Source organism: Taudactylus pleione, unplaced genomic scaffold, assembly GCF_031769625.1.
Source record: "Taudactylus pleione unplaced genomic scaffold, aTauple2 ptg000201l, whole genome shotgun sequence".
Classification (NCBI taxonomy): domain Eukaryota; kingdom Metazoa; phylum Chordata; class Amphibia; order Anura; family Myobatrachidae; genus Taudactylus; species Taudactylus pleione.
The window spans coordinates 36,987,351-37,003,144 of NW_028284603.1; the positions used below are offsets into that span (position 1 = coordinate 36,987,351).

Genomic DNA, 15,794 nt, shown 5'->3' on the forward strand with positions numbered 1-15,794 from the left:
CAGTCTAAGCTGCAGTAAATATGTAACTTTAATATTGGTTTTTATTACAATCTTTTTGGTTATATTTATTTATAATTATTTTATTATCTATTTTATTTATAGTTTGAAAGATAAACATCAGCAACAGTCAATAACGGTACAATCTAGACGTATACTGATCTATTTAAATTGTATGATGTTTATATGGAACATTATACGGCTGTTGATTCATTTTATTCAAGTTGTTTATGGTCAAGTTGTATTTTATTCCCATCAGCATCGGTTCAAGGTTTCTAGGCACCCTAGGCAAGGATACACAATACCGCCCCTGCTCCTCCCAATGCCCTCCGCCCAACCGCTCACATGTAACTTTGACTTCTGAAAATATTTTTAGATTTAATTTTAGATTTATTACAACATAAATTATAAAAATTACACTAAAACAATATAGCAATAGCATTAACAACTTTGTGACCATCATAAAATACCAAAAGCATTTTTGTGACGGCCAAACAGTAGCTACTGAGAGCATCTTTATAACGCCCATGCAATACCTAGAGCAGTTTTATGACCACCATACTGAGAGCATTTTGAGACCGCAAATAAAAACTTTAAACAATTAATGTAATTTATATTACATTAACACCTTTACCCTCATAATAAAACCAACATAGCTTACCATTATACTTATGAACTGTGACAATCCCATCACCCAAACAAGCCCTTCTCCCCCCAGCTCCATTTACCTGCTGATCTTCTCACCCCTGTCACCCTCAAGCTGTTGTTGTCACTTGCAGCCTCAGGAAGCAGGTCCCGCGCTGCTGGTGAGGAGGAAGAAACACTGGGGAGGAGGTGGGAGAAGTCTCCTGCACAGCTGACTGGGCTCCATCTTTTGTGGTGGGAAGTGCCAGCCACCACCTTCCCTGTCCGCATTTAGATGTCCCTGCAGTCATGATGGACAGTGGGATCGGGGTCTAAGTTTAAATGGGTCGGGGAGCTCATTTATTGCAGGAAAGTAAATGGGTGAAGCAGAGTCCAGGCGCCCGCACAACATTGCCCTTATTACAGCACATGGTTCCTCAGTCATGTGACTGTCAGTGACGTGGCCAGCCTCCCCCAGATCAGGAAGGGGCAAAGCGTAGGCAGAGGTAGTGATGGATGCGGCTGGTAAGATATGTGGTTGCCGCCAATACCATGTAAATGAAGGAAAGAGACATCCTTCATTTGTGTTGTTGGAAGACTCAGTGGCGCCCCCACAAGAGCCAGCGCCCTAGGCAGCTGCATAAAGCTGTCTAATGGTAGTGCCAGCCCTGATTCCCATCCCTTCTTTTTAATTGACAGCCTGTTTCAGGTGCAGTAAATTAAGTTTCAAGATTAATTAGGCATAATGATTGTCGAAAATGATATGCTCCAAATAAAAGTAAGATTATTATGTAAAATAAAAATGCTAAAATAAAAATGCTAAAGATAAACACTTCTAATGACTAATTCAAACTATTTAACAATATTGAAATAAATAATCTATCACACCCCTTACTCTGGCTTATGGGAGTGAGCGTGAGACTGGTGCAGATACTCATCTGGGACCCCAACAGATAAAAAGAGGGTTGTGGTGGAGATAAAAAAAAAATCTATCAGAGTGGGGGCAGAAGAGTATTTTACACAGATATTGTTTAAAAATAGTAATTAGCCGTTAATTTGAACAACCTACACTGGCATCTATATTAAGAGCGAATGTTCTGTCTGTTACATTAAGGGGCCCATACACTACAGATGGATCGCCGCGTTCCTGTGATCCTGCAACCCGGCATTGCAGGATCGTTGAAATTCAACATGTTGGATTTCACTGATTTGCTGATCACGATCGAAATATGAAATTTAACATGGAGAATTTTACCGATCCTCCGACGGATCCGAAACATTGATGGCTGCCGATCGGCATTTCTGACAGGCTGATTGGCATTTCCGATCCGGTCACAGGATCGCGTGACCGGTTGCTATGTCCATGGGGGCCTTAAGTTGGGGTATATTGTGCAAAAAAAAAAAAAACATTCACATTGCCAAGGAATGTCCATTTCAGAACATACAGGTACCTCCCTTTTAAAGACTGGAAAATAATAGTGATGACTAATATAGTATAAAGAAAAAATATGTACTTGCTGCACACTTGAGCAAGCTGGAGCAAATATAGGAATGTGGATGGGACCAATTATGAGAAATGCTCCCTAGCTGGCAGTGGGCCGCATTGTGGTTTTCAAGCTTATCTGAAGATATTGCAGACGAGGTGATTGAAATAAACAGAAATAGTATTTCACAAAATGTTTTTAAATGAATAGTTAGTTACTAACATATAACACAGCAACAGTTACCTAGGCAATATTACCAGCACATCCCCCAAAACCTATTTACAACCTAGACGCCAGCAACTGATAGACAAGCAGTGCAAGTGTGCGCTTATATGTTAATAACACAAATATCAGTGGGGCAGCAGGCGTGAAGTACCCATTTTCTTGACACATGACTTAAATAAGCATAGACATGAAATAAAATAAAAAAAATCCAGGATCAACAGGATAATGCTGAAAGAATGTTAATTTCTGGAAGTAGCTCAAGAATCTGTTTATTTACATAGAAGGTTGTAGAGATTTCAGAACGTTGTTGCAGCAAGTGGACAATGTGATCCTTGCTAAGTCACAAATCATCTTTGGAAAAAAAGCACATACCATCTATTAACACTGGCTCTGAACTTTCCTCAAGCTTACAACATTTTAAATTTCAGATAAGTTTAATTGCTAAGAACTAATAACGTACTTAAAGGACATGTCCACCTTTGATGGACCAGGAGTAATTAACTAAAGAGGACCATACATCTACAGCCCAATTATCAGTTCTACCGATGCTGTTTCGCTGATCAACAATCAAAAACGCTGATCAGTAAACTTCAATTATCGCCGTTCCACCAGGGAATCTGGGAAATTCGATACGTTAAAAATCCCTGACTTGCAGATTCCAAACATTTTTTGGTCAGAACTGGGGAAACAAAATTGTCCAACATGTTGGATTTTTCCGATCCCCGACCCTGGCATCAGCAGAACAGGGACTTAACCAGATACAGGCTAGATGTATGGCATACACGTACGCAGCATGCAGCATGCAGTCTGAGTACCCAGAAACCCTTCTTGATGGGCCAAATTTGTTTTTCAGAGACAGAGACAGCCTTATCTCTGTCTCTGCACTGGATGCAGGCCACCCGAGGGTGCAACGGAGCTGCTGCTCCACAGAGAGCTCTGATTGGCAGAGCTCTCTGCACAGGATACAAGTATAGCCAAGGGAGCTGCTAAGCATGCAGAGCAGCAGCTCCGCTCAAATGGACTCCAGCGGCAAGCTTCCTCCTCCCTCCTCAGCCCTCGGTTTTGTAATTATGCTGATGTTTATGTGTGTGTATGCTGTGAGTAAATTAGGGATGTGCTGGCTCGGATAGGTTCGAATTTGCATTCCGAGTTCGGATTTTTCCCTACAAAAATCAGGTCTCAGAAAGAGGCAAAACGTCATCTTTCATGGACAAACATCATCATTCCTGGACAAAAGTCCATGGAATCCGAGCCTGCACATCCCTAGAGTAAATATATGTGCGTGTGTGTGTGTGTGTGCGTGTATGTAGTGTGTGCGTGTATGTATGTATGTTGTGTGTAAGTATGCTTGTGTGTATGTATGCTATGTGAAGGTATGCGTGTGTGTGTGTGTGTGTATGTGTGCGTGTATGTGTGCATGCGTGTGTTATGGGCCCCATAGAAGTTAGGAGTTTAAGGCCTCTCTACTTCATCTATTTCGTAGAATGACAGTGTATTCTCTGGGTATTGTAATCTGCCAGTCGGAATATACTTGGTCTGCATCCAACTGGCAATGCAGACAACCAGCAGTTCTTAACATTTTCTTAACTTCCATCTACCCAAATCCAGTAGTTATGTCACATAGATAGAGAACATGTCTCATATAAACACACTGACAAACCCTGTATATATTCTACCTTTTAAACAACACAACTGACAACAGTAGGCAGACTGCTCCTGGCTCACCATTTTTCTGAATCCAATCAAATGACCATTTCCATGGACCATAACATTGTTTTGGGGATAGAAGCTAATTTTTTAAAATGATCATTGGTGCTCACATTAACCAACCACCACTCCAATATGTCTGGAAATTGCCATGCACAGACATGGCTAGTGGCAGAGGTAGCACAGACATTGGCTTTGGGAATATCTGCAAATTACTGAGTTGGATCCTCAAAACCAAATGACAAACTTTTAATTTTGATAGTGACTGGAGTTCTTACAAATATGTTGTGAGTCTGTTCACAGTACAGTGGCACCAGATTTAGTGGTCACAGCACCCATTCAATCAAGTCCCCTATCACACCTACAAAGTCCAACCCTCTTATTAAATAATCTCCAGGTACCATGTCATTTTTATAAGTATTTTGTAACCTTCATGTGGTTAATTGAAGATTTTGTACAAATAAAACAAAGAGGGACATCTCATTTACTGTAAGTGGCATCCATAGGTAGATTGTGTAAAACAACATAGAATCAGCAGAAATTCAGCAGGTTGGTGCACAGTGGTAAGTGGAAACTTGGAATTCCAAGTCACTCCTCTCACCCAGAACAGAGCAGAGGCCTCTTCTGATCTGGCAGATGCACAGTGGGTACATGCATCAGACCATCCTTGTTCCACGAAGATGAATCTAGGAGGCTATAGCAGCATCACTGTGTCCTTACCCAAATTTTTGGGATTATGTATGTTGGGAGTTTGTGCCAAGCATCTACTATTGATTCTGTAATATAACATTTACTCCCATCAAGCTATAGGGTTGATCCTATTAGCTATAAGCCACACTTATGGCACCTTTACCAATGTTTCTATACCGTTGCAATAGCGAGATGCCCCTCTCGCACCTAAGAAGATCTACCCCACAGACTGTGCCCCCTTGTAATAGAGATCAGTTTATTTTGGAAAAAATTTCACCCCTGAAACATTTGTAGAAACTTGCCCAAATGATGACTTAAAATCTTTCTTGGCTGTGACACATAGTACTAAAGATGTAGTCATTGGCATGTAAATGTTATAAATTATCTTATATTATCTATATTTAAAAGCAGTCAGACACTTACATTCTTGACGGGACTTATGTTTTTCCCAAGCTTGTTTTGCAATATTGCATAACTCCTATTTGAATTCCATATTCACAAGACTGAACACGAGATTATAATTTTCTTCTAGAAAAGAGGAATGCAGTAATTATGAATGGGTCACCTGCAGAGAAGTACCCTTTATATATAGAGAGACAGAGAGATAGAGAGAGAGAGCGAGAGAGGGAGGGAGGTATAGCTATAAATATATAGATATATATATATATATATATATATATATATATACCAGAAACTATAGCTGATTGCTACATTAGTATTCAAAAAATAATCTGAAATCATTTTCCATTTCGATATGTTACAGGGTAGTGGTAACAAGGTAATAAGATTATACTTTGCATGATTAAAGTGCCTGCTGAAGTTATGACAAATCACTATAACTGTACTGTTGTTCTTTAATAATCTTCCACATTGATACAAAGATCACTGAAAGACAAGATATTGCAAACTAGGTCACACATATTAAATGTCAAATTAGATTGATCTGGCCATCCCGCAGTCATGATGACATGCAGATGATCAGGGGCTCATTCAATACAGTTGAACTATACTATTTACATACAGTGCCATAGACATAGATTGAGTGTCAGTTTAAGTTGTAGTTTCTTTCAATCAGAGTGAGATAACAACCTTGGGTGATGCAAGTTGTTAAGTCAGGATATTATATGGACCAAAATATATAGGTAGAAGTTGATACACCTGTAATTATCCTCCATTATCCCTGGGTACTCACTTGGTTATACTGTATGCCATCAGCACCACTTTTATTATTTATTTATTTACAGTTTCTTATATAGCGCAACAAATTCCGTCACGCTTTACAATTCGAATTAACATTATACTGGGTTGTATAAGACATACATACATAAAAGACATACATAAGGGTAAGAGAGCCCTGCTCGCAAGCTTACAATCTATATGGAAATAGGTGTTGATACACAAGGATAGGTGCTACATATTGCAAATTGGTCCAGCCCGATTGCAGATGTTCTTGGTGGGCTCTATAATCCAATCACACTGGAAAGTTGGCCTAGGGTTAGGAGGATGTTAAATTGAAGACAGAGAAGATGTGATAGGTGTTTACTATAAGAAGAGAGTTAGATAGAGAGCTATAAAAGGTTAGGTGGGTGGTCCTGGAATCTGATAAGCTTGTCTGAAGAGGTGAGTTTTCAGAGAACGCTTGAATGTTTGGAAACTAGTTTAAAGTCTTATTGTGCGTGGGAGGGCATTCCACAGGGTGGGTGCAGCCTGAAAAAAGTCCTGTAACTGCATGGGAACAAGTAATGTGCGGGGATGAGAGACGCAGATCTTGTGCAGAGCGGAGATGTTGGGTTGGAAGATATTTTGAGATAAGTGAAGAGATGTATGTTGGTGTGGTTTGGTTAATAGCTTTATGTGTGACTGTAAGTATTTTAAATTGAATACGGTAGAAGACCGGTAACCAATGGAGGGACTGACAGAGTGGATCAGCAGACACTGAGAAAGATCAACCTCGTAGCTGCATTCAAAATGGATTGTAGTGGGGAGAGCCTGTTTTTGGGAAGACCAATAAGGAGACTATTGCAATAGTCAATGCGGGAAATTATGAGTACGTGTATTAGAGTTTTTGCAGTGTCTTGCATAAGATATGGTCGAATTTTGGATATGTTTTTTAGATGTATGTAACAGGATTTAGAGACAGATTGAATGTGGGGAATAAAAGACAGTTCAGAATCAAGGATGACACTTAGGCAGCGAGCTTGTGAGGTGGGGTTGATTGTCAAGTTGTCAACAGTAATAGAGATATCAGGTTGGTAACTACTATTGGCCGGTGGAAATATAATTAATTCTGTTTTAGAAATATTAAGTTTGAGGTGGCGAGATGACATCCAAGATGAAATGATGAAATGACAGAGAGACATTCAGTGACATGGACCAGCACAGATGGTGACAAATCTGGGGAGGATAGGTAGATTTGAGTATCATCCGCATACAGATGATATTGAAAACCAAAAGAGCTGATTAGTTTACCAAGAGAGGTGGTATATATTGAGAAAAGCAGAGGACCTAATACTGAACCTTGTGGTACTCCAACTGATAGAGGTAAAAAAGTGGATGTAGAATCAGAAAAGCGAACAGTGAAAGAGCGATTAGATAGGTAGGATGAGAACCAAGAAAGGGCTGTGTCTTGAAGACCTAGGGATTGTAGTGTTTGTATGAGAAGAGAGTGGACAACAGTGTCAAAGGCAGCAGAGAGATCTAGAAGAATTAGAAGTGAATAATGGCCTTTAGCCTTGGCAGTGGCCAGATCATTTACTACCTTAGTCAGTTCTGTCTCAGTGGAGTGTTGGGAATGAAAGCCTGACTGAAGTTGATCCAATAAGTTGTGGGTGTTAAGAAAGTGTGTGAGGCAAGTGTAGGCAAGTCTCTCCAGTAGCTTGGAAGGGCAAGGTAGCTGGGAGATAGGACGGTAATTTGAGAGAGAGCTAGGGTCAGAATTTTGTTTTTTCAAAATGGGAGTGATCACTGCATGCTTGAACAGTGATGGAAAGATACCAGTAGAGAAAGAGAGATTACAGATTTTAGTTAAGTGTGGAATGAGCACAGGAGACAGAGCTTTACTGATTTGTGAGGGTATAGGATCAAGAGGAAAGGTAGTAGAGTAGGAGGATGAGAAGAGTGTAGCTACTTCATGTTCATTAGTGGGGTCAAATGATGAGAACGTGCCACTGGGTTCAGGTAGGAAATTGAACAAGACCCTGGCTGAGGAAGTGCATACCATTTCATTTTGGATATTATCAATCTTGTTCTTGAAATAGGAAGCGAGATCTTGTGCACTGATAGTAGCAGGTGGGTTGTGTGACGGAGGGGTAAGACGTGATTTAAATGTATTAAAAAGTCACTTGGGGTTAGAGGTTTGGGCAGAGATAACAGATTGGAAATATGTCTGTTTGGCATTATCCAGTGCATTACGATAAGAGTGGTAGATCGTCTTATATGTGAGGAAGTCACTTGTAGTATGAGACTTTCGCCATTGACGTTCTACTTTACGTGAGAGTTTTTGTAGGTGTCTTGTGAATATGGAATGCCACAGTTGACGTCTAAGTCTATGCGGAATGTGATGGGTAGCTGGAGCTACTTCATCAAGGGCTAGTTCTAGGGTCTGGTTCAGGTGTGATACAGCAGTCTCAGGGGAAGTGAAATTAGAAATAGGCAAGAGTGATTGTTGCAGAGAGATGGATAGTTGTTCAAAATTAATAGCATTAATATCTCTGCGGGTTTGAGGAGGTTTGGTTGATTTTTGCAGCTCACTTCTTCTATTTATCACCTAGTATGTTCTAATACCTTCCAGATATTCTGCATATTCTTATGAGCTTGAGTACCAGTTACACTAAGCTTACATTGATGTGGTGAATTTATAGAGCAGGAATCAAAACGCTAATAGGTCATTAGCTGAAGAAATGTCATTATTGATGAAGAATAAGAACCTAGGGTTGATTAAATTCCGTAGGGTGAGTCTACAATATATGAAATCCACATCATTTGTGTTCGTTTGATGGCTGTTCCTACCATAATTGGTTTTGGAACAGCAATAGGAACATAGGTTGCCCCAATGAAGATATGCTTCTGTCCTGGTGAAATAAATACATAAATCATGTTCAAAATAACTACTTCCTGTTTTGATTTTACAATATTTTTACCGTTACGTGTCAAATCAATATATTGTAATCTCAAGCATCCAGCTGTTTCTTAAATATCTCACCCTGAGTGATAGAAATGTGGCACACACACCTACACCTGAGATTATCTTCATAAGTCATCATTAATATCATAGCCTAGGGCAGCCTTTTGCTGCCCATACATGGGTAGATCTAGTCTTTCACTTGGAGTTTTACAAACATACATTAAACGAAACTCTACAGACTACTGGGCAGTGGCGTAACTAGGGTCTTTGGAGCCCAGGGCAAGTTGAAGAACAGTGCCCCCCCTCCCCACACAACAAACACTCAGAAAAATATATTTGCGCATGTGTGGGAAAAAAATGGGCATGGTCACATATCAAAGGGGAATGGCCACTGAAAATGGGGCATGCCAACATGACAAGCCACTCATTTCGTGTCACTCTGGGAACATTCCTTTCCAGTCCATATGCTCCTTACCTATAAGGTGGTTTCTCACAATGTGGAACCTCTGAAGAAATGTATCCTCCCTGGGAAGATGGCATCTTCAGTTGGTATTCACTATTCATGTAGGTCACATTGTCTGGAAAGCTGCCTGTTTGTGTAGGAATATTAAGAAGATCATCATCATACAACAGCAGTTCAACCAGACTCGTTCCCCCTGTGTAACTTCCTTCCCCCTGTGTCTCTCATCCACACAATCTCCCCCTGCATCGTCTCTCAGCACACCATCACCTCCCCATCTGCGTCATCTCACAGCACACCATCATCTGCCCACCACGTCATCTCTCAGCACACCATCACCTCCGCCCTGCATCATCTCTCAGCCACACCATTAGCTCCCCCACTGTGTCGTCTCTCAGCACACCATCACCTCCCCCCTACATCGTCTCTCAGCCACGCCATCACCTACCCCCATGTCACCTCTCAGCCACACCATCGCCTCCCCCCTGTGTTGTCTCTCAGCACACCATCACAGATACACACACATTGACACACACACTGACACAGGTACACACACTGACACACAGACATGCACACACTGACACAGATACACACACACACACTGACACAGACACACACTGACACAGATACACACACACACTATCACTGACACACACACTGACACAGACACACATCAATTGTTTCTAAAAGTCACCCATATCCCCCCTCCCGCAAAAATAATCTAATACTCACCTGGCCTCTCCGGAGCAGAGAGAGCACCGGGGAAGGAAGAGTGAGTCACTCTGTCACCCGGCAGCTCTCAGGATGGAAATGACAGTGACTGCCTGGGAGGGGCTGCACACTTCTGCTGCAGCTCCCCCTACAGTTAGCACCCGCAGGCACAGTTGCCTGCTCATTATTAGTGACAAGTCTTCTATGGTCCTGAGGCAATGGTGGGGGGGGGGTAGCGACGGTGCGGGTACGATGCCCTTGCCGGCGGTGACACCCTCTGCTGGGCCTGCCACAGCACCCAGGGCACATGCATCACTTGACCCCCTCTAGTTGCGCCACTCCTAATGGGACTTCTAAAATTGGTAAAAATACAGCAAAGAAAAGTTTTCCCAAAATTCGCCATCAGATAGATCCTTTTATTCCCAAATGGTATTAAGCAGGCACTGACCAGAAAAGATGATATTCACAACAAAGCTGGACCCTTTGGGTAGGATAGTACCTTTATACTCACTAATGAGATCCTTTCTGGCGATAGTGGAGCATGCTTCTGTCTCGGATATCCAAACTCTACTTCTAGATCAGACAGACAGGTGTAGGGGTATGTCACACTGGGGGAGATGTATCAAATCTTTTAACCAATTAGCTTATAATTGACATATTATAGACTGTGGAGACTATATATCAAGCAGTGAAAAGTATAGAGAAGTGGATCAGTGTAGAAATTATCCATAGCAACCAATCAGCTTCTACCTATCATTTTATAGAATGTATTTGATAAATGCTACCTCGAAACTGATTGGTTGCAATGGGAAACTTCCCCACTGGTCCACCTCTCCACTCTTTTCACTGCTTGATACATCTCCCCCCAGTGCTAGATAAATGATAGCTACAAGCTGATTAATTGCTGTGAGCAATGTATCCACTTTTTCTCTTTAAATGGTTTCATACTTCTCCCCTTTGTGTGTTCCTCTAAGCTCTTGTGTATGTTAAGTAAGCATGAATGCAGCAGAATTAGGGGGCCAGGAAAGTACTTGGAAGTCTAGGTCGTGCTCGTCCAACCACTGTCGGACATTTCAAGCCATGTGACATGTCGCATTGTCTTGCTGGAAGATCCCATCCGCCTCAGGGAAGGTAATCAGCATGTATCGGTGTACGTGCTCTGCAAGCATGGAGTCATAACCAAATCGGTTGAGGGTGCCTTCCACATGGATGAGTGGGCCCAGAGAATGCCATGAAAACATTCCCCATACCATAATGCTGCCACCACCAGCTTGTGTTCTTCCAGTAGTGGTTGCAGGGTGTTTGTTCTCCGATGTTTCTCACCTCACACGCCAACGTCCATCCGTTCGATGAAGCAGAAAATGTCACTCATCAGAGAAGGCAACCATTCACCAATCAGCAGAGGTCCAATTCCGATACAGCCTTTTCCGCCAATGCACCTTTGTTAGCATAGGTGCAGTGACCATCCATTTGCTGCTCCACTGTAGTGTCGGTCAGCCCTCACGCACCTTTGTAGCTGACGTCCACCTCTCACATCAATGGCACATGGTGCTCCGCAGGTTTCAAGTCGGTTATTTGCACTGGTGCCATTTGTCCAGTCACGATACACCTTCACCACAGCAGCATGCGAACAGTTCACAAACTGCGCTGTTTCAATAAATACTGCTACTCTTGGCCTGAAAGCCAATAATCATCCCTTTTTGCAACTCGGACAAATTGCCCCTTTTACCCATGACAGCAACAAGTGACACAGTATGTGTGCAGATGGCCTATCGCACACCTTATATAACCACCAAGCCAGCACATGGCACGTGACATACTTCATGGGCTATGCGCTGCCGAAGTAAAATGTGGTAGGTGGTCATAATTATGTGACTCGACTGCATATATGTATACTGTATGTGGATTCCTGTCCATTAGGAACCTACTCGTACAGTATGTATAATTTCCATGAAAAATTACTGCCAATAACCTAGACTAGGGATGGGGAACCTCAGGCCAGGGGGCCATATAAGGCCTCCGGAATCATTTGGTCTGGCCCTCTGAGCTTTTTTCTGCTAGCCTCATCTGGCATGAAGCGTACCTAGAATGGCAGCCTACAGCCAGAATCTATGCAGCAGTGCCGTCTGTAGCGTCCTTACAGCTTCCTGGAGCATACTCAGGATGCTCTGGGCATTGCTGTAATCACCGGCGATTGTGACCCCACCCCATGTGATGTCAAATAATGTTATGTTTATCAAAATGGCCCTCGGCAGAAAAATGGTTCCCCGCCCCTGACCTAGACAAATATATATTTATATGCAGATTACCAAAATGTTATCTTGTCAAATTTTAGTTTGTTTTCATAAATTTCTTGTGTATATTACTGGCTACAGACTGCTTAGAGCCAAAGCTTAATAGTTTTGTTCACCAGTGGAAAAACATCACATATAAATTTGTGTATGTACTAGTACACTGTGCGTACTACAGCATCTACCTATCTCATACAAATACAATATGTCAATTTATCACCTAAACTTTGTATACATGTTAGTCCATACTTTCCAGACTGATTATTTTGTTAAACAACTTAGGTGTTATCTGTTTATTCTTTCACTTCTTTTTGAACTGAGTGCAAGTGGTTACTCATAGAGTAAAGCAGCTTACTGACACAAAGTTGGACAGTGACATTGTATAGTTTATCATCTCCAGTTTGTATAATTTTAGCACCACCAAGTGGAACACTGACATACACTAACACTTGACAGTTTACTGCCAACAAGTGGGATACTAACACTGTGTAGTTTACTTCCACGAAATGGAACACTAACATTGTAGAGTTTGCCACCACCAAGTGGGACGCTAACATTGTATAGTTTACCCCCATCAAATGGAACACTAATATTGTGTAGTTTACCACCACCAAGTGGAACACTAACATTGTATGTTTTACCACCACCAAGTGGAACAGTAACATTGTATAATTTACCACCACAAAGTGGAACACTAACATTGTATGGTTTACCACCACCAAGTGGAACACTGTGACATTGTATAATTTACCACCACAAAGTGGAACACTAACATTGTATGGTTTACCACCACCAAGTGGAACACTGTAACATTGTATAATTTACCACCACAAAGTGGAACACTAACATTGTATGGTTTACAACCTCCAAGTGGAACAGTAACATTGTATAGTTTACCATCACCAAGTGGAACACTAACATTGTATGGTTTACCACCACCAAGTGGAACACTGTAACATTGTATAATTTACCACCACAAAGTGGAACACTAACATTGTATGGTTTACCACCACCAAGTGGAACACTGTAACATTGTATAATTTACCACCACAAAGTGGAACACTAACATTGTATGGTTTACCACCACCAAGTGGAACAGTAACATTGTATAATTTACCACCACCAAGTGGAACAGTAACATTGTATAGTTTACCATCACCAAGTGGAACAGTAACATTGTATAATTTACCACCACCAAGTGGAACACTAACATTGTATGGTTTACCACCTCCAAGTGGAACAGTAACATTGTATAGTTTACCATCACCAAGTGGAACAGTAACATTGTATAATTTACCACCACAAAGTGGAACACTAACATTGTATGTTTTACCACCACCAAGTGGAACAGTAACATTGTATAATTTACCACCACAAAGTGTAACACTAACATTGTATGGTTTACCACCACCAAGTGGAACACTGTAACATTGTATAATTTACCACCACAAAGTGGAACACTAACATTGTATAATTTACCACCACCAAGTGGAACACTAACATTGTATGTTTTACCACCACCAAGTGGAACACTAACATTGTATAATTTACCACCACCAAGTGGAACACTAACATTGTATTGTTTACCACCACCAAGTAGAGCACTAACAATACAGAGTCATATGATATACAGGGGAACTCTTACTTTTAGTTACTTGGGTTGGGTACAGGATGCTGGCACTCAGGATCCCAGCACTGACAACTCTGATGCTGGCATCCCGACTGGGTCAAAATACCAACACCTGCCAGTAAGTACCATAACCCTAAACCTCCCTAAAATCCTTCCTCCTTGCAGCCTTAATCTAACCCTCCCTCCTGCAGCCTAACCCTAACCTTCCCCCCACAGCCTAACCCTAACCCTTCCCCTAGTGCCTAACCCTAACCCTTCCCCCTGCAGCCTAATCCTAACCCTTCCCCTAGTGCCTAACCCTTCCCCCTGCAGCCTAACCCTAACCCTTCCCCTAGTGCCTAACCCTAACCCTTCCCCCTGCAGCCTAACCCTAACCCTTCCCCTAGTGCTTAACCCTAACCCTTCCTCTAGTGCCTAACCCTAACCCTTCCCCTAGTGCTTAACCCTAACCCTTCCCCTAGTGCCTAACCCTAACCCTTCCCTTAGTGCCTAACCCTAGCCCCTATCCTTAACCCTCACCCTAACCCCAATACTTACAGTCGGGATACCAGAGGTCAAGATGCTGGTGCTGAGATTCTGATTGGTGTTGGGATTCCGGTGCCGGCATTCTGAGCGCTGGCATCCCGACAGCCAGGATGCTAACTCCAACCGCCAGTATGTCAATTACATTGCAGTTATTTTTATTTTCAAAGTATACTTTTTATAACAACAATTTTTCTATATATATTGCCTGTAGGTTTCACATAATGTTGAAATTGTAAAATGATCTACCTGGGTGAAAAAAAACCATCATGGGGCTGATGCTGAGATTGACTTACACCCAGAAAACAGGCTGTGTGCATTTGAACATGTACAGATTGGCTGCACCTGATACTTGTGCCTGGTTACATCAGGAGCAGCGGGATGGGGGGGAAGGAAGTCGCTGTCTTAATTAGATGTGTCCACTTAATTGGGAACAGATGCTGACAAGCCCAGAGACTCATATATACAGTAGCTGTCAAGCTGTATCATTTGCAGGGGCAAATACATGTTGATGATGCCGGTGGCCAGCACTAGTTAGCCGCTTCAGGGTGGCTGAATGCAGATTACATTTTCTTTTATTTGTACAAGCAGAGTTTTAAAATTTTATTCAAACCTAGAAATATTTCTTTTTAAAAATGGGTATACCTGATATGTACCTGGTGCCCATGCTACTGGTGCAGACCTGCATTCATCTGTATCATACGTTGGGATGTAAATGCGTTCACACTCAGCATAAGCTCTAATAAGAATAGTACATGACAATGACTTGCTCACATAATGTGTCCGCCAGCTCTAATTTATGTGTTGATTCATCTGACAGACGTGGATGAGTGTATCACTGGAACACACAATTGCAGACAAGATCAAGTGTGCGTCAATATGAGGGGATCTTTCAGTTGCTTGTGTCCTAGAGGATATCAGAAACGTGGGGAACTATGTATCGGTGAGTACTACTGTGGTATTAGCTCAAATCTATTCTTTACAAATATAGCAATGCTAAGCACTCATAATGGTTTTTCCATGGGATGTGGATGGTTGTCTTATACCCTACTTGGGAATGCAGATTGTAGTGTGATATTACCGACTGAATTCGCATTGTGAATTCAGGCAATAACATCACAGGGATTTACTAAAAATCCCTTGCAGGGACAGAGCTTGCGATAAAGCTCTGTCCCTGCGAATCCCCTCCGCAGCCTGACCACGGTATTTTTCCAAAAAATACAGTGACAAGTGCCCACGCATGCGCTGACCGGCTGCCGCTGCTACGCCCCCCCAGTGCTAAGCCCCGCCTCCTGGCGCTAAGCCCCGCAGACCCCCCCACCTGAACCCC

General features: G+C 42.1%; 1 protein-coding gene across 2 annotated transcripts in view; it reads left to right on the plus strand.

Annotated features, from left to right (window-relative positions):
• EFEMP1 (EGF-like fibulin extracellular matrix protein 1) overlaps nucleotides 1-15,794 on the plus strand; it is a 114,529-nt gene that overhangs the window by 71,664 nt on the left and 27,071 nt on the right. For both annotated transcript variants that reach the window (XM_088477325.1, XM_088477326.1), the window contains one exon: nucleotides 15,285-15,407. In XM_088477325.1, coding sequence (XP_088333451.1) covers nucleotides 15,285-15,407 — 123 coding nt within the window. The remainder of the gene's footprint in view (nucleotides 1-15,284; nucleotides 15,408-15,794) is intronic.